The following is a 24,500-nucleotide window of genomic DNA, read 5'->3' as shown; positions in this document are numbered from 1 at the left end:
GCCAGGATGGTCTCGATCTCCTGACCTCGTGATCCGCCCGTCTCGGCCTCCCAAAGTGCTGGGATTACAGGCGTGAGCCACTGCGCCCGGCCAACGCGGGCCTTCCAGGAGGGGCTTCCGGGGTGTCAGTGTCTCCAGGAGGGCTGTTTGTGACCAAGCAGGCCATGAAATATAATGCGGCTCACATGTGCTGTGTGCCACGGTGCTGTTCTGAGAGCCTTACGTGTAGAACCTCATTCCATCTTCCCAGCGACTCTGGGAGGGAAGCGCAGCTAATCTGTACTAAACAAAGGCACTGAGGAACAGAGAGGTTAGGGAACTTGCCCACAGTCACAGAGCTAATCAGTGGCTGCGGTCTGAGGCCGGGCACAGCGACTCCATCCCCTGAGCCCTTAGCCCTGCACCATCCAGCCGCTGTGCGTCATTCCGAGACCCATGTGGTTCGGTTGCTTTTACAGTCCTTGTCAGTCCCCCGCCGCGAATCATGACACCGAAGACCCCTTAGACAATCAGCTGGTCCAGCCCTCTCATTTCACCCTGGCAGAAACTGAGGCCCTGGGGAAAAGAAACAACTAGTCTCCTGGCCAGCAGCAGAGAAACTGAACAAAATCAGATACTATCCCACCTCTTGCCTTGGCATTATTCGCTCTGCCCCTTATTTGCTATGCCCTGATCCTCTCGATTTGGGAAGAAAGCAGAGCTGAGAAGCTGATTTGCAAGTCTCAAGAGGTCTGAGCCAGATTTAGCTTCCTCTGTCTGGTGTATGTGTATCTTAAAGGGCCCATGGATGGCTGTCTAATGATACAATTCCAGGCAGAATTAGTTGGTGGGGCAGGGAGGGGTCCTGTCCACTGACAGCCGGGTCAGCCCACACCTAGTGAAAATGAACATGCAGTTAAGCCCTGTTTATACCAGGAACTTCACACCCACTGCCTCTTTTAACACTCGTAACAACCCTGCGCGGTAGATACTCTCAGTGTTGTCTCCATTCTCGAGGTGAGGAGATGAGCCACCAGGAGGCTACATGACTTGAAGTAACAGCTCCGTGGCCTTCTCTTATTCCACCCACTGCTATTGGCATAGAGCAGTGCTTCTAAACGGGTGGTCCCTGGACCAGCAGCATCAGCTTCACGTGGAAGCTTGTTAGCAATGCAAACTCTCAGTTCCCGCTCCAGGCCCACTGAATCACACTCTGGGGCTTGGGGCCCAGCACTCCGTGCACTAATAAACCCACCAGGCAACTCCAATGCATGCCTCAGTTTGAGATCCACCAGCAAACACGATGCTGCTGAGTCCAGCAAGAGGAAAATCAGCTCAGGGATTCTAAATTGTAAGGGTAGTTTGAACTTAGTTCTTTTGGTACCTGAGTCTCAAGGTGTGAGTGGCAGCCAGTCCTGCCCAGGCCCCCTCCAAAGAGAGTTTCTTCGTCCCCATGACATCACCAGGAACACTGGCAGGTCCTGCATCCGTTTCCTCCTCTTCTGTTTTCTTAGCCACGTTGCACTTTTCCAAAGCGCCTTGGCCTTTGTTGAGCATGTTATGAGTTCTGACGAACAAAAGAACTCTCTGGAGGAGGGGGCCTTTTTCATTGGATTGTGGAAGCCAAGAACTGCCAAATAAAGCCAGGGTTTCTACATTCCGTGGCAATAGGTGGTTTAGTTTTCCTTCCTAATCCTGAAACCTGGGCTTGGTCTCAGCCAGGAGCACAAGCTCACACACTTTCTCTCAGGCCAGATCTTTGCCGTCTCTTCCAGCCAATTAAAAACCCCTGCTGCTACCATTACCTATTTTCAGCTCCCAACCAGTTCCTTTGTCTGCCAGACACTGTCTTGCTATCACTAAAAAAAAAAGAAGGTTGAGATGATGAAATTCATTTTGATCACAGGCGTGTAGGACGCTTCATTTCCCGACAACACAAACTGATTCCACGCACAGATCAATGTTAACAAGCAATTTTATGCAAGATTGTACCTGTTTCTACAGATACAGAGAACATCCATCCTTTTTCCCCAACCCTTGTGAGGTATTTGCTGCAGACCCTGCAGAAGCTCACAGGAAGGAGGGGGAAGCCTGAGCAAAACGGGTACCACTCGTGATCCACACGCCAGTCAGCGGCACCTCCTGAGACAGGTCCAGTCATGCTTGGCTGGAAGCAGTCTAATCGGTGCCCATTGCTCCAGTTCTCATCACTCACCTGCATGTGCAGGGGGAAGAAGAGGGGGTCTGTGCCTGCCACACTGCCTCATTGCCTGGAGTCTGGAATCCTCGGGGCCATTTGCAAGTCCATCACAGGTCTCAGTGTCAGCTCCGGATAATCTTGGCAGCAAAGCAGGCTGAGTAACCCTGGGCTGTTGGGTAGAACTTCCAAAGGCACAAGCCACTGAGGCTCCTTATCCAGCTGCCAGCATGCTCGAGGTCATTCCTGGTCATCTCTCTCTCATTCATTCATCCCACAAAACAGTGATTGGGTGCCCATACACCAGGGAGGCAGAGATTAAAAGAACTGCCCTGTCTTGAAGGAGCCTGTAGCCTCGTGGAGAAGACAGGCAGGCAAATGTTATGACACAGGGAGATACACGCAATGGTGAACAGAAGGTGGGTTCCGGGGACAACAGAGGTCAGGGAAGACTCCTAGAGAGGATGAGAGCTAAACAGAGACCTGCAGGGTTGGGGCTGGGTGGCAGGAAGAAAAACAGCATGCACCAAAAGGGGAGCATGAGAGCCAGGCTGCAGGAGGGGACCACGCTGGGGAAGGGGCGAGAGAAGCTGGAAGCAGACAGGGCCTTCTTTGCTTTGCTAAGGAACTTGGGTTTCACACTAGGAATGTGGGAAGCCCTGGAAGAAATGTGAGCAGGGGCATGAGCCACGGTACCAAATGAGCAGCCTAGGATGGCTCTGAAGACGGTTTGGAGGCAGGGAGACTGGTGAGGAGGCTGCTGCTGTTCACAGCCATGGTGAGAAAGGATGAAGCCCTAAACTGCGGCTGTGGGCATGGGGAGGGGAGAAGTTGGCAGAGCCCAGGACTGTGGAGAAGCAGCAAGGCCATGGCCGGTGTGGGAGGGAGCCAGGCGGCCAGCGCACAGCCAGTGGTCTCCGAGCTGATGAGAATTCAGAATATGCATGTGCTTCAGGCCCCCTGTGTTGGTGCTCCATCTACCAAATAAACATGTATAGATTTTCAGTTTCAGGGGCAGGGAGATGCTGGATTCAGGGACATTGCATCTGAAGAATCTATCAAACTAGACATTGTCAAATATTTACTCAAGCAAGTTAAACTGTTAGCTATCTAGGGCCACTAGAATGGGGGCAGCCACCGGGACAGTGGTTGTTGAGAGGGGGTGGGGCCCAGTTTCAGGTCAGTGAGGAGGGGCAGCTGCAATGGATGAGCGGCACCTCTGGAGGGAGGAGTCCACCTGGGGAGGGTGGGTGATGGAAGCCAAGAAGACAGTGTTTCCAGAAGGGAGCAATTAACCAGGTCGATGCTGCCAAGAGGCTGGGATGAGGACAGAGAGAGGCCGTTGGACGTGGCCACGTAGCAGCCAGCAGTGGCCGTGAGAAGGGAAGTGTTCATGGGATCCTGGGATTGGATGCTTGAGTGGAGCAGGTTGAAGAGTGAATGGAGATGAGGAGGTGGAGGCAGCAAAGAGGACAGAAAAGAGGCAGTGACTAGAGAGCAATGAGGGCTCAAGGCAGGGTTTTAATTTGTAAGACGAAAAAGACAAGCTTCTGAGCATGATTCAGTGGAGTGGGGGCATGGTGGCTTATCTGAAAGAACACCTCAAACTTCACGTGCCCCAGGCTGAAGACCCCGTCTCTCCTCCAGCATGTGTCTGCACCGAGATGCACTCACACTGGAGAACGGAACCTCCAGGCCCCTGGGTGCTCCGGCCAGAGCTCCAGGATGCACTAGGGATGCCTCTCTTCCCACACTTCCCACATTCCCTGCATCTCGAGTCCCCTCTGTCCTTCCTCTAAGATGCAGCGAGATCGTTCATCCAGTTTGTTTCCCCTGCTCCTGCGTTAGCCCCAGCCCCATTATCTCCAGCTTGGACCTCCGCAGTAGCATCCTACCTGGGCCCCTGCTTCTGTCTTCTTTCCTGCCCCGCTGCCATTCCTTTTCTCCCCAAGAGCCAGAGAAATCTTAGAACAAACAGGACCCTGTCACTCCTCTGGTCACACCCTCTATTATGTCCCAGTACATTCAGGATAAACCCCCAAATCCTTCTCATGACTCACAAAGCTGACGGATCGAGCCCTGCCTGCCTGCCAGCCCCACAGTCACCATCCTCCCTGTTACTGTCTGCATTGTAACCTTGTGGACCCTGCCTAGGTCCTTGAAAGCTCCTCCCCGCCACGAGCCTTTGCATATGCTTCCTCCCTTAGCCCACCTAAAGCTCTCCCCTCTCTCCTTCGGCCACCTCCTACTCATCTTTCAGGTCTCAGCTTAAATGCCATGTCCCCAAAGAGGCCTTTCCAGACATACAATATGAAATATATCTCCTTTGTCTTCTCCTGGAACCCTGTCGTTTCCCTACGTAGAACTTGTCATGACTATAAGTAAAGAATTATTTTTGATTCCGTATTTAATGCCTGTCTCTCCCACCAAGACAGACTGTGTTGCTTGTCACTTACACCAGCTCCTTAGCACAACCTTGCACACGGGAGCCATTCAGTGTGTGTTGCTGAAAGAGCCAGCCAGCCACTGCCACGGGGCGCAAAAGGCACCAGAAAGGGGAAGGCAGAAGGTCAGGGATACGGGCCCCTGCTGTGCCCAGGCCAGCTCTGAACCTGCAGGGTGACCACAAGAGCCCCTGTGCTGACTGCCCACGCATGCACCAATAGGCACACCTGGTTAACTGTGTCCACGTGTTTCCCCTTGGCCTCTCACAGGTCCCCACCAAGCCATTTGGGTAAGATCACAGCCCCTAGGAAGACATACATTAGTGCCAGCCACTGAGCAGCAGAGAGCCAGGGAGGGGTGGGGGAGAGGAGGGCACAGGGGGCCACCTGCCCCAGGAGATGTCAGCAAGGAATGAGATGTGTGCAGTCCCCCTGCAGGGCTGGCTCTCTTGTGTACTTCAGTCTCATATGTAATTTTAAAAATTGGAATAATGGTTCATATTGCCCAAGCTTGAGAAGATGAAGTCATTGCACACGTAGTGAAGCACTTAGAGCCATATTCAGTACAGAGAGCTCGGAGGGAGCTCCCCGCACTGGAGGAAGGGACCTCCCTGCCACGCCGTGCACACACAGGAGTGAAGAGAAGGGAGCCCAGTGGGGCAGGGAGAGGCCTCTTCCTAGCTGTGGGAGCATGGGGCAAGCCCTACACGGCCTTAGTTTTGTCTTCTGTAAAATGGGGAGATGATACACCAGAAAAGACCACCCGAGAATAGGAGGTGCTCTTTACCTTAAAGATGACTGATGAGGAGAGAAGACTCCGGGCCACCCTGGGTGGAGGCTGCAGGATGGATTTGGTAAACTGCCCACACTCAGCTCTCCAAGAGGATTCCAGGGCAGCACAGAAGGCTGGAAAGTGGGGATTAGGAGTGCTGGTAGACGCTGCAAAAGAAGAGAAGCAACAGGGCAGAGAGTGAGAGAAGGGGAGGGAGAAAAAGAGGGCACGGTGCAGGCAGAAGCTTATGCTCAGGGAGTGAAGAGGAGGCTCATGCTGGAGAGGGCCAAGGTTGATGGGTGCTTCCGGGGGACGGGGACTCTGGAATGAGTAGGGCTTATGGCAGACAGCACAGTCCCACCCCCAGCCACCTTCCCCAGGATGACACAGGCCCTATCAGAAAGGCAAACAGTGACCAGTGATTCCCCCGGAGGATGGCGGGGACGAAGCCACCAGCCAGCCGGAAGTGCTGCTGTGGTCGTCTGCCCCCTGCTGTTGGGAGCATCTGCTTCAGAGATGGCCGGTGCCTCTGGGTCCCTGTCCTGAGAGGCTACCTGGTCCAACCCCCAACTCTCCAGTGAGGAAGTGGCCTCCTCAGGCAGGAGGGTAGAGTGTCCCACCACTCAGCAGTGCTTCCTCCCTTTCGGCGGGGGCTTCACAGCCAGAAAATGTCATTTTTTCCCCCAGGGTCTGGGAAACCCAGAATAGCACCTGTTCATGAAACACAGACACCCAGTGGTGGTAAATGCAGGGAGGAGAGGAAGGCAGGATGGCCAGTGCACAGCCAGGGGAAGAACTAAATCTGTTCATGCCTCCATCCACCCCTCCCTCACCACCCGCACTGCAAAAGCAGCCCCGATATCCAGGTGGGGACACATGCCCCTGACTGCTGCCCGGTGACCTGTGAGTTGCTGGATTCACACTTTAAAAGCCACAACGAGGCTTACCCTTGCACTCAGCTCAGCCTTTGGTTTCACAATTTAGGAACAACCTGGAGATCTTGCAGAGAATGCTGATTCCCAGGCCTTGCCCCCAAATATTCTAATTTGCTGGGTCTGGGGTGGGGTCTGGCGAGCTGCATTTTAACTCTTATGACTCTGCTGTGGGGTCCTGAGAACACACACTGGAAGATGTTGGATGAGAGGCCCCTCCAGCTCCACAGCCCACGTGACCACCCCTGCAACCCTCCCCGCTCTGAGGCCCACAAGGGGTGTATTCAACTCCCATTATGGGGGCCGACCTTTCAACTTGGCTGCTTCTCCCATCCCAGTCCTTGGCTCTCAGGCTCTCGGCTCACTACCGGGGCTTTTAGCAGCAGCCCTGAGCGAGTGAGCAGCTGCTTGTCACCTGAGTGAAGGGCTGGAAACTAGGCCATCGTGCTTGGCTGGGCAGATCCCACCCTCACCAGCTGCTCCCACCGCCTCCTACGGAAGCCTGCCCCCATGGTGCCCTGGGCCTCCCGGCACCCCCACCATTGCAGGGTGAGACCTGGTCCACAGCTCTGGGGCAGAAGGCACTCAGAGAGAGGCTCTTGGAGGAACATGGATGTGGGAAGCCAGGTGCCAGGACCTCAGGGTTCAGAAACAGGGAAGGGGCGGGGTACATGACAGATGGGGGCAAGTCCTGGGGAGCAGCAGGATGCCACTCAGAGAGACCAAGGGCCTCTTCCTTGGCCTCACAAGAGTCAATGCCCTGGGCTGAGAGGGTGGGATGTGGTCGCTCCACGCCACCCCCACCAGTCTGTGGCGCACTTCACATCTTCATCTCTACCAGTCTTTTTCTGTCTTTTCCTCTTCCCCTCCTGTCCCTTTCTCTCCTCGTGTCTCTCTGTCTTTCCCCCTTCCTCCCTCTGTCTCTGTTTTTCACTTGTTCTTTGTCTCACTCTCTGGTCTTGCTCCCTTTCTGGGATCTCTCTCCTGCCTTTTCCTCCTTGCCTGTCCCTCTCTCTCTCTCCTTTCTCTCTCTGTCTGTCTAATTAGACTTTCCTTGACCTTCACTGCCCTACTCCATCTCTCTGGCCCAAACACTCTGACTCCCTTGATGTGTGACCACACTGGTTCACCTCCTCCAGGCTCTGTCTCTGTACCCATCGGACCACAGCCTCTTGGTCACTAGCCCTGGACAGTGTCACTGTGTGGCTCCGTTGTGCCCAGTTGCTGACTCCTGATGGGCTGGGCTATGGGAACACACAGATGTGTCTGCATAGGGCCTTTGGTGCTCACATACGGCTGCAGAGGGTACAGGGTGGAGGTGAGGAGGGTCACTGGGAAATCAGAGTAGCCTCTCACCTGGCTGGCCCTGGAGGCCCCTGTTCCCCAGCCGGCACCTCAACCTCAAATGCCTTGATCCTGGTGCTGCCGATTCTCACCCTTGGGCAAGATGCTGGCCTCCACCCCTAGCCCCAGCCTCACCTGCCCACCGTCCCGGCCAGCAAGCCTGAGAGGAGCGGGCTTTGACCAAGCCAAGGACAACTCACAGCCTGAAGATGGCCATAGGCCCTGCCTTTGGGAGGGAGGGGAAAGGAACGAGGAGGAGAGACTCCCAGCTCCCTCTCGGCACCCCCTCCCTTTCTAAGAGCCTTCAGTGATGTGCTTTCCTCCCTGTTCTCCCCAGAAAACTGTGGGAGAGGCACAGTCCATGGACCACCAGGTCCTGACCACCACCACTGTTGGCGTCGCCCCTTGTTTTCTCCTAAAAACTGACAGCAGAGTTGGGGGTCTCCAAGTCTTCTGGGCAGTGGGCACAGAATGGAAGCTGAGGTCATGGAGGAAGTAGGTCCTGCTCAGAGCTCATGTCACCATCACATGGCCACTCAGCAGGCGTTTTCTGTGCCCTGATGTGCTGGGCAGGCAGGCCAGAGGACCATGGGAACAGAGAGGGACTGCTTGCCGGCAGTGGGCAGTGTTGGGGCAGTGTGCAGGGGCTGTGCCATAGCCGGTGGGAGGAGACTGGGGTGAGTGGGTGTAGAGTGGGCAAACGTCAGCTCCAAGAGTCCAATCTAACATGCTTGGTCTGCTTCTCCCAAAGGGAAAGCAATGCCCAGGGGACATTGGGTCCTCTGCTTTGCCAGGCCTGGACTCCTGCCTCACTGCACATGGCCCTGGGGACAGAGCACCCCAAAGGAGGGTGAGGCAGGATGAGGGGGCTGGGAGGGTTCGGCCTCAGACCCTGCAGTGCAGAGTCCCCTGGATGGGGCTAGACCAGAGGAAGGCGCCTGCTTAGCTGGGAGAACTGGCATGTGACCGCCCACACACACACACACACACACTGAAGCTCGGGATGTTCAGAGGCAAACCTCCCAGGGTTGGAGGCAGCATTTCAGAGGGAGCAAGGCCCTTGGGGAGCAGGGACTCCAGCCTCCTCCCCTTTCAGAAGGTCACACAGAGGCCCCAGGAGTGAGTGGGCGAGCCAGAGTCACACCAAGTTCGCAGGAGAGCCAGGACCAGAATCTGGCCTGCGTGTCACGCTGTCCCCTCACGTTAAGCGCATTTGTCATTTACTCTTAAGAGGCCATGCCTCCCACGACAGTCTCCCCTGAGGGCTGGGGCAGTTGGAAGGAACTGGGCTGCAGAAAGCCCCAGGGGCTTGAGGGGCTCTGCTCCTTACTGCTCAGCCTACAGCAGAAGGGACCCAAGGGAGGACTCAGCCACCTCAAGACCCAAATGAGAAAGTGAAATTTAAACCTGGGAGAAACACAGGCTCCTAGCAGTTCTCTGATGAAAGAACAGAATAAATGTGTTTACTGTATTATTTGTGTTGAAAGCTTTGCTGGGGATAATCTGAGGCTAAGAAGGAAGGAATTGGGATTTGGAGTCGGAAGATCCAAATTCAGCCTCCCTCCACCCCTGTGTCCTGGGCCACCAAAGCCTCTCCTGGCCTCAGGGTTTGGGCTCTGAAAGGGCTACTGTGGGAGATGGGAGGAGATGGTCCTCTTGGGGCATTAAAGGGAGAACCCCGGGGGTGAGTAGCCTGAGGGGCCCTGCACCCGTCCTGGCTGGGAAGGAAGGCCAGCGGAAATGGGTGTTGGAGGGTGCTTAGGGGGCCGCCTGACCTCACACCCTCCCTGCCCGCCCTCAGCTGCGTGGTGGACGAGATGGACTTCTCCAGCATGGAGCTGGACGAGGCCCTGCGCAAGTTCCAGGCACACATCCGTGTGCAAGGAGAGGCCCAGAAGGTGGAGCGGCTCATCGAGGCCTTCAGGTAAGGCCATTTCCCAGCTCCACTCCCCAACAGACCCCAGGTTGGGGAAGCCGGGCTGCTGTGAGCCTGGGAGACAGGAGATGCTATCAGGAGGGTTGGACATTGGGCCAGAAACGCCCCTTCTGGTGTGGGCAGGATAGGCTGGGGAGAACGAAGTGAAGGAAAGAAAAGGGACCGACCCCTTGAGCTCCCCAGAGTAGAAAGGTGGGGCATTTGGGGGTGTGGGGAAGAAGACCAGGGTATGGGACAGATGGTGGTCTCCCTGGACCTAAAGCCTTTGGAGAGTTGGGATACCCCCTGGACACCCCCTCCTTTGTTGGGCCTGGGGGAGGGTGAGCGGGGGCTCAGTGTCCGCTCTGCATCGGACCCGCCCACAGCCAGCGCTACTGCATGTGCAATCCCGAAGTGGTGCAGCAGTTCCACAACCCCGACACCATCTTCATCCTGGCCTTCGCCATCATCCTGCTCAACACTGACATGTACAGCCCCAACATCAAGCCTGACCGGAAGATGATGCTGGAGGACTTCATCAGAAACCTTCGAGGTGAGGAGGTGGGCACCGGGGCAGGAGGGGTAAGGCCATGGCTCAGGCCCGGTCTGTGCAGTGTGCACTCTGTGAGTCTGAGCCCCTATCACAGATCGTCACCTGCTCTCTGGGCCTGGTCACCCATAGCAAGCTGGGAACATTACTTGTGTGCCAGGCGGCTGGGGAGTTTCCAAGAGCCACCGCCACTGCAAAGCAGCAAGCACCCTTGGGCAGTGCCTCTAGCCCTCCATGGAACGTGGTTGGCCTCTAGGCCCGTGACACCAGAGTTGCTGGCTCAAGTGGTGCCAGCCCTTCCCCTCCACAACTTAGGAAGGAGCCAGGAACAGGGCCTTCAGGTCCTGGGTCCATTCAAGTCAGCCTTGCAGATAACTTTATGGCACCAGCCAGCAAATCCTCTCATCGACGCAGTGCGCTGTCTGGCAGGGAGCAAACCAGGATTGGCAGACTATGACGTGTGCTCAACTGATTTTTTTTTTTTTTTTTTAGCCTTTAAAAGAATCAAAGTTATACATCCACATAATTTAATAAAGTCAAATAATCCTACAAGGCTTATCACAGAAAAAAATTAGTCCCTGCCCCTCTCACCACTCACCTTCTCCAGAGGCAACCACTTTTGACATTTTTAGCTCTTTGCGTTTCTTCTGTATCGATAAACTGCATGCTTATGCTTCTCTGTTTTTTTCTATCACTTTTTTTAACTGGCATAAAGCCCAGACTGTGAATGTGTGCGCCTGAAATTTGATGAATGTGTATGTTCGTGTGCATTTATGCCATCACACCCAGATCCTGATCTGGATCATTTTCACCTGCCCAGAATGTTCTCTCCTGTCCCATCCCAGTCAATATCTTTGCCCAAGAGTAACAACTATTCTGCCTTTTATCACCATTGACGAGTCCTGCCAGTCCTTCAACTTCATCTAAATAGGGCTACACAGTATTTATACTTTGGTATCTCGTTTCTTTTATACACTGCTCCTTGCTAATTATTACTTCTGTCACCCAGGCTGGAGTGCAGTGGTGCAATCTCAGCTCACTGCAACCTCCACCTCCCAGGTTCAAGCAATTCTTGTCCCTCAGCCTCCCAAGTAGCTTGGATTACAGGCGTGCACCACCACACCCAGCTAATTTTTATATTTTTAGAACAGACGAGGTTTCACCATGTTGACCAGGCTTTTTTTGAACTCCCTACCTCAGGTGATCCACCTGCCTCAGCCTCCCAAAGTGCTGGGATTACAGACATGAGCCACCACACCTGGCCTTGTTAATTATTTTTATTTTAAGCATTATCTATTAATTCCCCATTATAGAATGTAAGGATTTAGCCCTCTTTCATCCACCTTCCCCGACCCATCCCATTCATGTCAGCGCTCATGTTGTTAAGGCTCTGCACACACACTCCAAAGCTGAGTCCGCAAGTGAGTGCAGAATGATTGCAATTCCCTTCTATCTCTACTTTCCTTGGAGTTAATGCTTCTCTTTCCATTTGCTTAATTCTCTGAGGACCTCCCCTGATTCAGCCCCAGTTTCCCACCCTACGTGTCAAGCTCCTCTCCATACATCCAGACCTGGGAGGTAGTGCAGGAGCGTCATCTTGGGGAGCCTCTGGACAGTGGCCGGGCCAGGGCACAGCCAGCATCCTGAGCCCTCCTTCCCTTGCTCTCATGGTAGATTCCTAGTTCCTGCATGTCAGAGCTTGCTCATTTTTACTTTACTTCCAGAGAAAAGGCCATTTTTGAGAACTTGCATTTCTGAATGTATCTTTTTCTGTCTTTGACCTTGGTTGGGAGTTTGGCTGGGGATAGAATTCCCGCCTCAAAACACGCCAATCGGGATTTCAAAGGCATTGCTCCATTGTCTTTTAGCTGCCAGTGCTGCTCTGCCCTCCCAGCTGCTGGCCTTTTGTCTGTTACTCTTTCTCTCTCTCTCTCTGAAAGCTTGCAGGTTCTTCTGTCTGCCCTTCGTGTTCTGGATTTTCACGATGATGTGCCTTGCTACAGTTCTTCTTTCATCTCTCATGCCCAGGGCTGGATTGGTCCTTTCCATCTAGAAACTCATGTCCTCCAGTCATGAAAAGTTTTCTTAAATGTTGTATTTGATCATTTCTGCCCTCCGATTTCTCTGGACTCTCTATTTCTTGAACTCCTGTTATTCTGTTGGTAGATCTCCTAGTCTGATTCTCTAATTTTTATAGTTTTCTACCTGCCATCTTTGTGTACTTCATTGACTTTCTGGAAAATGTCCCTCAGTGCCATCTTTCATGTTTCCTACCAAGTTGTTCATTCCTGCTGTCATATTTTTCATTCTCAATAGCTCTTTTTTGTCCTCTCAATGTTCCTCTTTTATAGCATTTTATTCTCACTTTGTAGATCCAATATCTTCTCCCATCTCTGTGAAGATATTAATATTGGTTTGTTTGTTTGAGTTTCTCCCTGCTTGCCTCTATTTCTTCTGGATTTCTTTTTCTGTTTTTCCCCATATTTCTTTCTCTTTCCTGGTATAGACTTTCCAAATACAGTTGATGAAATCTGGTTGTTCATTCATATTTAAAGTGAGACACCAGAAAGCTGGTGAGTAACTCTGTGAACACAGGTGGGGGCTGCTGGCTGGTGGGCTTTCTTGTAGGGTGATTTAGTTAAGCCATTTCATTGGGAGACCCGCCACTGCAGTATCTGGAGACATTTTTTTTCTTGTTCTGCCTGATACCCAGAAGATAAATGTCCAATCTGTTACCCAGAATGTATGATTCTGGCTGCCAGAGTTCTGAGATCTTTAAGTGGGAAGTGGGGTTGAGGGTTAATATACAGATATCAACTTCATCCCCCACTTTTCAGCAGAGTCCCACCCTTGGCTGGGTGTGGGGTCCCTCAGCCCAGAGTTCTAGAGAATGGTCTCCCAGTCTTCTGCTGGAGTGAGGAGGGGACAGGGAAGCGCAGCAGCTTTCTAACCCATTTGCAACCTGTTTTCCTATTTCCAGCCCACCTTCACCTTCGCTTTTAGGGGTTGCTGTTACACCAGCTCTAAGCCGTTTGGTGGCTGTGTGGTGTTTGAGCGGCTTCTAGCCTCTCTGCTGGTCTAGGTTTCAGCTTTCCCAGGTTTGCTAAATCCATCCACTTAGTTATCCACTTTGCAGGTCCTGGGATGCCTGTGCCTTTGTTCCTGTTCTGTCTTTGTGGGTTTATGCTTTTCTACAAGATTCCTTTCTCCTGAGTATTCAGAAGCAGCAGAGGCATGCAGCCTGCCACCTTGAACTGGAGGCATCCATATACTCAGCCTTTCTCCTTGCTTTTTCTTACCCACAGCCTGATTTCCTTCAGGCTCCTTGGCTGCTGCATGGCTCATTTGCCTGACTTTAAGAACCAAGATCAGATGTGGAAGAAGCCAGAACAGGCAGGGAGCGGTGCATAGAAGGCATGGTGTCCTTTCAGTAGCTGGGAACACTCCTTTGAGAGATGCTTGCCAAAGTTGCTTTATTTTTAATTTTTCCATCATAAAAGCAGCACATAGTCATTAAAGAAAGATTTGGAAATAGTAGAAAGAAGATATTTTAATTGCCTGTTTCTCCAAAAGAAATGTGTTTGCTTTTTGGCATATTTCCTGCCAGTGTTTTTTTGTTGCCTGAGTTTTATCATTACTATAAAGCAGGAGGTGGAACAGGGGTGTCCTCGCATGCATTGCTATTGGGTCTGCCTGCTCCCCCACTGCTCCCAGTGAGGGAGGAATCCCTTCAAAGACTAAGCCCTCAACTCCATGCTTCCCACTGGAGGGGAGGGGAGAACCCAGGAGGAGGAAGATCCAAAAGAGAATGAAACAGAACCTCCTTGTGATGCTAGAGTGGTGGGGTGGAGCTGGGGGGTGAGACAAACACAAGGAAGATGATAGCAACTGCAGAGGCACAGAGGGTTGGCAGGAACATGGAGGCTGTATTTGGCCATCGGGAAAGAGCCCTGGGAGGTGGGCGCAAAGACTGCTTGAGGAACATCAGGAGGTGAGGCAGGAAATGTGTGTTGGGGCCATATCATATCATTAGTTTTGGTGCCTGGCTAAGGAACTTGTTCTTAATTGAATGGGTATGAGGCACCAGGCATTAAAGGCATGGCAAAAATCAAGGCCACCCCCAGGGAGCTCCAGGCTGGATGGGGGTCTCTTCTGTCTGGCTCCAGCGCTCTGACACCCTCCCTCCCAACCCCACCACCACCCCTGCCCACTCCACGTTGTTAGGTGTGGACGATGGCGCTGACATCCCCAGGGAACTGGTGGTAGGCATCTATGAGAGGATACAGCAGAAGGAGCTCAAGTCCAATGAGGACCACGTCACGTACGTCACCAAGGTGGAGAAGTCCATCGTGGGCATGAAGACAGTGAGTGTCCACAAGCCACCTACCTTCCGTCTTCTTTCCTTCCTTCCTTCCTGGCATCTCTTCCCATTCTCCTCCTTAGCTTTCCAAAACACTTTTTTCGTATTCATTCACATAATAGTTATGGAGTAGCTACTGTGTGCCAGACACTGCATCTCTTTTTTTTTTTTTTTTCTTGCCTAATTTCCTCATCGCCTCTTGCCACCAGATACTGCAGCAAGAGAGTCTGAAATGAGATGTCAAGAAGGACTGCCTGGTGGTCTAGGGTGGAAGCATCTGTGTGGCCAGATGAGATTTAGTCCCTTTCCTAGGACAGCATGACTACCAGGCATTCCTGGATGGTCCTGATGAGTAGATGGCAGGAAATGGGCTCAATAGGCTCTAGGCTGTGGCATCACCATAGAGGTGCCCTACTGGTAGGGACCTGTGTCCCAGGCAGCATGTTCTAAGCCTGCAATGATTTTTAAAGTGGGCCTTCTCTGTAGGCTACTACACTTTATACTATAAATATAAAGGATGTCATGGGGGTTGCAGTTCCTCCTCCTTATATTGTTGGCTCAGGGGACAGTTTGGGAGAGTTTGGAGACCTCTTCTGAGGCTCTGCACTAGGCTCCCTCCACCCAGTCTGTGCAGGGACAGCGTTTTCTGCTTTGAGAGCCTTTATTGCTGAGGTCTTAGTATCTGTCTGGTTGCAAGCGACTGGTTTGTCTTACACGCTGGAGTAGACGCCAGGTGTCTCTGTGATCCCTTTGCTCTTGCACACTTGCATCTGTGTAGTAGAGAAAGGGTGGAGGTGTCATATCTGCAGGCTACTGCCTCGGACAGGGGATGCCCTCAACGTTATACAGGGAAGCAGGTTGACAGTGGCTGGATTGGAACAGCTGGAAAGCTCTTCTCAATGTCCTTTTCCTGTCCCTCTATCACCTCATTTACTGTGGCTTAGTGGACCCCTTCTCCTCTGGCTGTGCTCCCCAAGAAGCATGACAGGGATGAGCCCTGGGGACAGGGGGTGAGTATGTGAGGGAAAGAGCCTCAGGAGAGAGAAGGATGAGAGTCAAGTCCAGGCCCCACCACAGAACCGGAACCCCTCCCCTCTCCCTCCACAGAACCGGAGCCCCTCCCCTCTCCCGCCACAGAACCGGAGAGCCCCTCCCCTCTCGCGCCACAGAACCGGAGCCCCTCCCCTCCCCCTCCACAGAACCGGAGCCCCTCCCCTCTACCGGCACATAACCGGAGAGCCCCTCCCCTCTCCCACCACAGAACCAGAGCCCCTCCCCTCTCACTCCACAGAACCAGAGAGCCCCTTCCTTCTCCCTCCACAGAACAGGAGCCCCTCCCTTCTCCTTCCACAGAACCGGAGAGCCCCTCCCCTCTCCCTCCACAAAACCAAAGAGCCCCTCCCTTCTCCCTCCACAGAAGCAGAGAGCCCCTCCCCTCTCCCGCCACAGAACCGGAGCCCCTCCCCTCTCCCTCCACAGAGCCGGAACCCCTCCCCTCTCCCTCCACAGAGCCGGAACCCCCTCCCCTCTCCCTCCACAGAGCCCAAGAGCCCCACCCCTCTCCCTCCAAAGAGCTGGAGCCCCGCCCCGCCCCCTCCACAGAGCCGGAACCCCTCCCTCTCCCTCACAGAACCACAGCCCCTCCCCTCTCCCGCCACAGAACCGGAGCCCCTCCTCTCCCCCTCCACAGCGCCGGAACCCCTCCCGTCTCCCTCCACAGAACCGAAGAGCCCCTCCCCTCTCCCTCCACAGAGCCGAAGAGCCCCGCCCCTCTCACGCCACAGAGCCAGAGAGCCCCGCCCCTTTCCCTCCAAAGAGCCGGAGCCCCTCCCCTCCCCCTCCACAGAGCCGGAACCCCTCCCCTCTCCCTTCACAGGACCGAAGAGCCCCTCCCCTCTCCCTCCACAGAGCCGAAGAGCCCCCCCCCCCCCACGCCACAGAGCCGGAGAGCCTCAGCCCTCTCCCTCCAAAGAGCCGGAGCCCCTCCCCTCCCCCTCCACAGAGCCAGAACCCCTCCCCTCTCCCTCCACAGAGCCGGAACCCCTCCCCTCTCCCTCCACAGAACCGGAGCCCCTCCCCTCTCCCTCCACAGAACCGGAGAGCCCTCCCCTCTCCCTCCACAGAACCGGAGAGCCCTCCCCTCTCCCTCCACAGAACCGGAGAGCCCTCCCCTCTCCCTCCACAGAACCGGAGAGCCCCTCCCCTCCCTCCACAGAACCGGAGAGCCCCTCCCCTCTCCCTCCACAGAACCGGAGAGCCCCTCCCCTCTCCCTCCACAGAAGCGGAGAGCCCCTCCCCTCTCCCGCCACAGAACCGGAGCCCCTCCCCTCTCCCTCCACAGAGCCGAAGAGCCCCGCCCCTCTCCCTCCAAAGAGCCGGAGCCCCGCCCCTCCCCTCCCCCTCCACAGAGCCGGAACCCCTCCCCTCTCCCTCCACAGAACCGGAGCCCCTCCCCTCTCCCTCCACAGAACCGGGGAGCCCCTCCCCTCTCCCTCCACAGAACCGGGGAGCCCCTCCCCTCTCCCTCCACAGAACCGGGGAGCCCCTCCCCTCTCCCTCCACAGAACCGGGGAGCCCCTCCCCTCTCCCGCCACAGAAGCGGAGAGCCCCTCCCCTCTCCCGCCACAGAACCGGAGCCCCTCCCCTTCCCTCCACAGAGCCGGAACCCCTCCCCTCTCCCTCCACAGAGCCGGAAGCCCTCCCTCTCCCTCCACAGAGCCGAAGAGCCCCGCCCCTCTCCCTCCACAGAGCCGGAACCCCTCCCTCTCCCTCCACAGAACCGGAGCCCCTCCCCTCTCCCGCCACAGAACCGGAGCCCCTCCCCTCTCCCTCCACAGAACCGGAGCCCCTCCCCTCTCCCGCCACAGAACCGGAGCCCCTCCCCTCTCCCGCCACAGAACCGGAGAGCCCCTCCCCTCTCCCTCCACAGAACCGGAGCCCTCCCCTCTCCCGCCACAGAACCGGAGAGCCCCTCCTTTCTCCCTCCACAGAACTGGAGCCCCGCCCCTCTCCCGCCACAGAACCGGAGAGCCCTCCCCTCTCCCTGGGCCCCCGTCTCTTCTGGAAAATGGGCGCTGTGGTTGGGGAGGCCTCGAGGCCTCTGGTTTCTCTCGCTGAGCGCCACGCCCGCGTGCAGGTGCTGTCGGTGCCCCACCGCCGCTTGGTGTGCTGCAGCCGGCTCTTTGAGGTGACGGATGTGAACAAGCTGCAGAAGCAGGCGGCGCATCAGAGGGAGGTGTTCCTCTTCAATGACCTGCTGGTGGTGAGTGGCCCCCGCTCCGGGATTGGGCTGGGCTGGGGCTGCCCGCTGCCCTGAGCAGCCTGGGCAGGGTCCCTGAAGTGGGCAGGAAAGGACGCCCAGAGGTTTCAGACCGGAATGCCTGTTCCGTGGGACGGATCTACCTTCATGGTGCTTTCACACCATGGGCGTGAGGGGGCTCAGGAAGACATGCTAATTCCTACTTAATAAGTCGTGACATCGAGACATCAGATGATCTGCTTGTGGGTGCACAAACTGTTAACAAACTAGATCCCAGACCACTGGCCTCTCTACGTTACAGGAAGCCCAGGGCAGGGAGCGTACAGGGCTGTGCCTCACACCCCAGGGCCTGGGAGGAACAGGGCCTCGGTGGAGCATGCTCTGTCCCTGGGCCTAGGCTAGGCTGGTTTATCTGTGTGTGTGTGTGTGTGTGTGTGTGCGTGCACATGCATGAAGACATGCGTACATCTGTACCGACAGATACTCGTTCCTTGCTCTTTGAAAATAAGTATCCATTCGACAAATATTTGATCAGTGTTGACCCTGTGCCAGGCATTATTGTAGGTCTGGAAAACTGGTGAGCAGAACTGGAACAGGGCTTGTCTCTCCCTTGCATCGGCTCTCTCGATCCATGAGCCACATTGGCGCTGCCTCTAAAATGATCACAAGCCTGAACGACCTTTTACTACCTCCACTACTACGGTCTTAGCGCGCGCCTGGTACATTCAGTGAACCACATCAGCCTCCACAGGGCTCTCCCCACCTCTAGGGTTCACCCCCTGAGAGCAGCAGCGTGATCTCTCTCGAGTGCACATTAGGCCATGTGTCCCCTTCCCCTAACCTGCCTCCCTGCCCTCTCCTCAGCCCTGTGAGCCGCCTCCCTTCTGTGGGCCAGGCCTTTGTACTTGCTGCTCCTTCTTGTGAAGCTCCTCCAGACCTTGCACTCTCCTCTTGCCTTCCTGGTCTCCTTCTTTTCATTCAAGTCTCAAATCACTTTTGATTCCTTACCCTATTTCATTTTCTTCAAAACACTTAGCACCTTGGTTTTGTTTTTTTTTTTTTTTTGATGAGTTATGCTTTATTGTTTGATCACCTGATGGACACTGTGACACTCCACATTCCATAAGCACCTTGAGGGCAAGGGCTCTGTTCTGAGTTCTCCTTATCTCCAGGGCTCAGCTCACAGAAGGTTCCGAATAGAAATTTGTTTATTAAGCAACCAGATGACTTTACTAACATGAGCTTTCATTTTAGTAGGGGAGGGAGATAGAAAATAATTAAGAAACAGACAAGATAATATCAGATTGGGGGAAGGCACTATGAAGGCTGCAACCAGGTAATAGTACGGAGAGTGACTGGGGTTAAGGGCCGGGTTTGGGTTTGCTGTGGTTTGTTTTTTAGAGGGGGTGGTCCAGGAAGGCATCTCTAAGGAGGTAGCATTTGAGACTTAAGTAATGAGAGTAATGCAGCCATGCAAAAAGCTGCCAGGAGAGCTGTGGAATGGGAACAGCGTATGCGAGGGGCCCACAGTGGAACCGAGCTTGCACTTCTCAAGCTACAGAAGGGAGGACACCGTGACTTGGGCAGAAGTCCAGAGTAAGGCAAGGATCACATCAGGTGGGTTTTACAGGCCAGCTCAGGCTCCGTGGCTTGGCTTGTAAGTGCAGAGGGAATAATGACTGTAGGGTTTTGTGCAGAGAAGAGGCACATTTTGGTATAGTGTGTGTACATATATGTATATATCTGTGTTTGTATGTGCACATTCATCACTGCATGTGTTTACTTCTGTGATCATGCATCCCCCTGGGTGTTTGTGCATCCATGTTTCCATGACTGTCTGCTCATCAGCACATGTCTATCTGCCTCTCCTGAACAGATTCTCAAACTTTGCCCGAAGAAGAAGAGCTCCTCCACGTACACCTTCTGCAAGTCAGTTGGCCTGCTGGGCATGCAGTTCCACCTCTTTGAGAACGAGTGTAAGTCTTTGACAGCCAATGTAAGTCTTTGAGAAGGAATGGATGAATGAAATGGCTGGGGCGAGTTGAGGGAGAAGTGCTGGACAGCAGAGTGGATGGAGGCATGAGTGCCCCAAAGACCCCATGCCCTCCTCATGTCTGGCTGGCTCCAGCCCTCGGCTGCTGCTGCTCACAGCCCACTGGGGGCCTGGGGTCTGCTTTCCAGATTACTCTCATGGCATCACACTGGTGACACCGCTCTTGGGCTCTGAGAGGAAGCAGGTGCTGCATTTCTGTGCCCTGGGCTCGGACGAGATGCAAAAGTTCGTGGAGGACCTGAAGGAGTCCATTGCTGAGGTGACAGAGCTGGAGCAGATTCGGATAGAGTGTAAGGACGCAGGCTTCCCGAGGCAGCTGGTGGGGGTTCCCATTCAGCAAGGGACAGGGGTAGCTTGAGACAGACATGCCTGACTCCAGGGAGCAGCACACCCCTGCCGTGGCCCCACTTCGGACCCTCCCCATCTCCAGGCCCCACCACACCACACTCCCACAGCCCGGGTGGGAGCACCAGTTTCCATGTTTCTTCACAATTAAAGTGAGGCTTGCTAGAGTGCACACACATGTGTACACAGATCAGCAGGCATGTGGGGCTGCACGTGGGCCTCTTGGAACAGAGAGCTCTGCTGTGTTTTACTGGGATGACCAAGCGAGCTGGCCAGGCAGGCTCATGGGGCTCTGGTGCTTTTCTTCCCACCAAACTGTCTGCTGTTACCTCCCCCGCTGTGGCCCAAGTCTGTGCATTGCATCTGGTTGGCCTCATTTCTTCACTCTCTTTTAATCTTGAATCATTCCTCCACTTTATTTTCTTTAAAACATTGTCCTTTTGAAGAGCCTAGGCTGCTTTCTTACTATCCCTCATCTTACAGTAGTTTCTGTTCCTCTAAGGAATGCTTAGATTCTAGATTATTCCATTCAGGCATTTTAGAGAATATGTGGGTCTCTTTGTATGTCCAGGTGGTTTACTGTCCGCTTTGGGGTTAAGGGAGGAGCAGCAAGGGCCTGCAACCTACAAGCTTGTACTGATTACGCATCACAGAGGCTCCAGACCGCCTTTAAGGGAGGATTAAATAAGAACAGATTCAGAAACTGAAACAGAAAATGAAAATAGGCTTCAGGCCTGCCTATATGGCCACTTAGTTAAAAAGCATTTCTAAATTAACATCTGCCCGTTAGGCACTAGGAAAGGCAGGGGGAGATTCTGAGCAGGGGATCAATGTGACAGGCTGGTGCTTTTGAATCGTCATTTTTGAGGTTCCTACTACACGCTAAGCAGTTTATTTCTATTTTGTGGATTCTCATAGTGACACTGCAAGGTAGGTGCATTGACCCCACTCTCCAGCTGAGGCTCAGAGGAGTGCAGCCGTGTGTCCAGGTTGTGCACGTTAGAAGTGGAGGAGCTGTCATTTTCATTTACGTTTGATTCTATACTTCCACTAAGGGGTGAGAGAAGAGGTTCTGTTTATTTTTTCTAAGGAAACAATCTGATGGAAAATGAGATCCATCAGACTGGGCTCTAGAGCTCAGGTAACTGCTTGGTGGGGAGGGATGCATATAACTCCCTTCCTTCAATCTGTTGGGTTATTTGAGTTCAGCGCCAAAACAAACAGATTCTTTTCAAGGGCTGCACTGGATCCCCAGAGAGGCCACCTCTGCTATTGTTCTGGAGCATTTTCAAGAAAGCACCTTGAAATGGCTTCACCTCTCTCATTGTCTGACTGTCCCAGATGGCTCTGCACTGCCCTGGGGGACCGTAGCACACCAAGTGGCACCAGCATTGCTGGGAGAGGCACCTTCCCCTATCAGCGCAGGAGCAGCATTTACCCCCGCTTCCTAAAGTCACAGAGGAGCAGACAGTGTCAGAATCTGTCCTGTCAGGAGGTGAATATTCTCTCCTGCTGCCTCAAGGGTAAAAGAGCAGGAAGAAAGGCTCATGCTGGCTCTTAGTCTTCACTGGAGAGAAAGGGAAGGAACAGCTGAGGGAAGAGGAAGGGCAGGCCAGGGAGACAGGGAGGAAAGGAAGCCAGGAAAATAAAATAAAAGAAAATGGGCTGGACTCAGTGGCTCACACCTGTAATCCTAGCACTCTGGGAAGCTCAGGAGGGAGGATTGCTTGAGCCCAGAAGCTCAAGAACAGCCTGGGCAACAGAGCAAGTCCTCGTCTCTACAAAAAAGAAAAGAAAACGGAAAACAGTATCAGCTACCATTTATTGAGGACTTATTATATGTCAGGCACTGGACTAATTCTCACGACAGCTTTCCATAGTGGGCATTATTTTCCTCATTTTACAATAAGGAAACAGGCTAAAAGCACTTAGGGAAGTTGTCCAGGTTCGCAGTCAGTGACAAAACAAGGTTTGCATCCAATGGCCCAGGACTCCTCACTTGTAATTATGATGCTAATTTCTCCAAAGCCAAGAGAGCCCCTCTGGGGGAGAGAAACAACTCTCAGTTCAGTAAAAATATTTAGCATTGATCGATGGTGTGATTTAGGCAATCAGGACAAATTGTTCTGGTTTGGGGGCCTACAGTTCAGTGTCCCTGGTTTTCTAGACAACCAGAGAGAACTAAAATGGAGCCCAGGAGAGTAGCTTTAATAAAAGGAACTTGAGTTATGTCTCCTGGAAAAGAGAAGCAGGAGGAGTGATTTAATAATCATGTCAAATCTCCAAGGATGGCAGCCGGCAGTTCTGTAGCTCCATTGAGAGAAGAGCAAGAAAGAACAGGTTTCCAATCCAGTGGGAGGAATTAAAGTTGAGTACCTAGACAGATGTCCTGGCCCCACAGGCTTGCAACTTCCACACCCTTGGTATGGACTTTTCTCCTTGGGAGAGCTTTGAACACCTTGTGGAGGCTCAGCCGGCCAGGCAGGCTCCATCCTCCCAGGTGCCGGGTGGAGAGGTGAGGTGTCACCCCTGTCAGCAAGCTCTGCTGTGCCAAGTGCTTCTCACACAATGTAACAAAACTGATACAGGTTGGAGCAAAAGTAATTGCGGTTTTTGCCGTTACTTTCACACGCACCTTAATACTTACGGAGTACGGGTCACTAGCCAGGCCTTGTCCTCAGTGCTTTATGTGTATTTCCCCACGCAGTCCTCTTAATGACAACCTTGAAGCGGGCACAGCTGTCCTCTCAAGTGAGGCATGGAGAGGTTGGATAACTTGCCTAAAGCCATACAGCCAGGGAGTGTCAGAACCAGGATTCAAACCCAGGCAGTTCACCTCCCTCATATCAGCCTCTTCTGTGCCTCTCTGATGTTCAAGCAGATATGATCATCCCCATGTACAGATGAGGAGACCGTGGTTCCGAGGGGGTATTTTACTTGCTATTCAGTGGTGGGGCCAGACCCGAGATCCGTGTTTCACAGCATGTGCTGGGACCTCTCGGCTTCTTCCTCCCCTTCCTGCCTGCCCCTCATTTCCTCCCTTACTTCTGTGTGGTTGAGGTTATGGTTTCTCTTGCTCACAGGCCTCTCTATTCCTTAGGGGAGCTGGAGAAGCAGCAGGGAACAAAGACACTCTCCTTCAAGCCCAGCGGAGCCCAGGGGGACCCACCGTCAAAGCAAGGATCGCCGACAGGTGAGCCTCGGCTCTGCCCAGGGCGCCAGCCCCCATGGAGGCCACTCAGGGACCCTGGGTGTGGGTCCTGGGCAATCTGCAGGGAGAGTTGCCCGTTCCCATGGCATTTTTTCTGCTGAGGAGTGCCAGGCTTGCTTTCTTTAATCTCATGGGTTTAAGTGGCGGGAGTAAGGAGGAAGGCAAGAGAGAAATGTGTCTGTCCATTTTGCAAACTGCACCAGAGTTCTGGAGTCTGTGAGATGTCACTGTCTGCCCTGGAGGAGTCAGGCAAGAGTCCGGGCATCCCGGCCCCAGCAGGGAGGCCTTCCCTCCTGCAGCCAGGCTGTGTTGACGAGGCGAGGTCAAGAGAAACCCCATAAGGAACACTCTCCCACCAGGCAGGGTAAGAGGGCAGGGTGACCAGAAGGATATAGATCTTGCTCATCTCTGGACAGTACCTTCACTAATGAGGCAAAAGCACTCCCTAATCCCTGGCTCAGGTCAGCAAACCCCAAATCCAGAGAGACCCTCAAACTCCACTTCTCTAATGGTTTCTCCAATTGAATTGCTCACTCCAGCCAAGTCAAGTTGGCTCCAGAGGTGGCACCTCCTTCGGCCAGGTTCCCTAGACCTGCGTCCTCCGCCCCCAAGGGCCCCTACCTTCCACCTCCTACCCCAACCTTACCCCCACCTGCAGGGGATCAGGAAAAGTTGCCACCACCTCCCCTCCACCAGCCCCAAATAAAGAGAACGAGGAGAGATGCATGAGAATTCAGTCTCATTCCAGTGAAATCCCAGCAAGCCATCCACAGCTGTCCACCAATTAGTTAACTCAGTCACTTACTCTCACACTCAACAAACACTTCTCGAATGGCTGCTGCCCCGTGCAGAGCACTGGAAAGCCAGGATCATAGCGAGATGCCAGCTTGAGCTGAGAAACTCCAGTGGGCTCCATGCGGCCCATGACCCGCCACAGTTGGCCCTGACTCCTGACTTGAAACAGGCAGCAGCACAGGGACTGGTTACGGCAGTGAGGACATGAGATTCGCTTTCCAAGCAGGACATGGGGCTCTTTTCGCTATGTAGAGATTCTCACTGTGATGGAATCTTCCCTATGTGGGTTTGACCTGCCATGGTGCGTCCATACTTCTCCACGCTGCCTGATTTCAGCTGGCCTC

The 24,500-nt window shown here is 53.9% G+C and overlaps 1 protein-coding gene across 1 annotated transcript in view; it reads left to right on the top strand.

The window, feature by feature from the left end:
- The window catches only part of LOC104672275 (IQ motif and Sec7 domain ArfGEF 3), a 107,134-nt gene extending 83,448 nt beyond the window's left edge, over nucleotides 1-23,686 (top strand). The window contains exons 6-13 of the mRNA XM_030939234.1: nucleotides 9,470-9,592; nucleotides 9,970-10,136; nucleotides 14,358-14,497; nucleotides 17,630-17,755; nucleotides 19,629-19,728; nucleotides 19,934-20,095; nucleotides 23,251-23,343; nucleotides 23,565-23,686. Coding sequence (XP_030795094.1) covers nucleotides 9,470-9,592; nucleotides 9,970-10,136; nucleotides 14,358-14,497; nucleotides 17,630-17,755; nucleotides 19,629-19,728; nucleotides 19,934-20,095; nucleotides 23,251-23,343; nucleotides 23,565-23,581 — 928 coding nt within the window. The 3' untranslated portion in view covers nucleotides 23,582-23,686. The remainder of the gene's footprint in view (nucleotides 1-9,469; nucleotides 9,593-9,969; nucleotides 10,137-14,357; nucleotides 14,498-17,629; nucleotides 17,756-19,628; nucleotides 19,729-19,933; nucleotides 20,096-23,250; nucleotides 23,344-23,564) is intronic.
- The last annotated feature ends 814 nt before the right edge of the window (nucleotides 23,687-24,500 follow it).

This window comes from Rhinopithecus roxellana, chromosome 10 (assembly GCF_007565055.1).
Source record: "Rhinopithecus roxellana isolate Shanxi Qingling chromosome 10, ASM756505v1, whole genome shotgun sequence".
Lineage (NCBI taxonomy): Eukaryota > Metazoa > Chordata > Mammalia > Primates > Cercopithecidae > Rhinopithecus > Rhinopithecus roxellana.
Note: the sequence above shows the minus strand (reverse complement) of the source record. Positions and strands in the feature narration are given on the sequence as shown.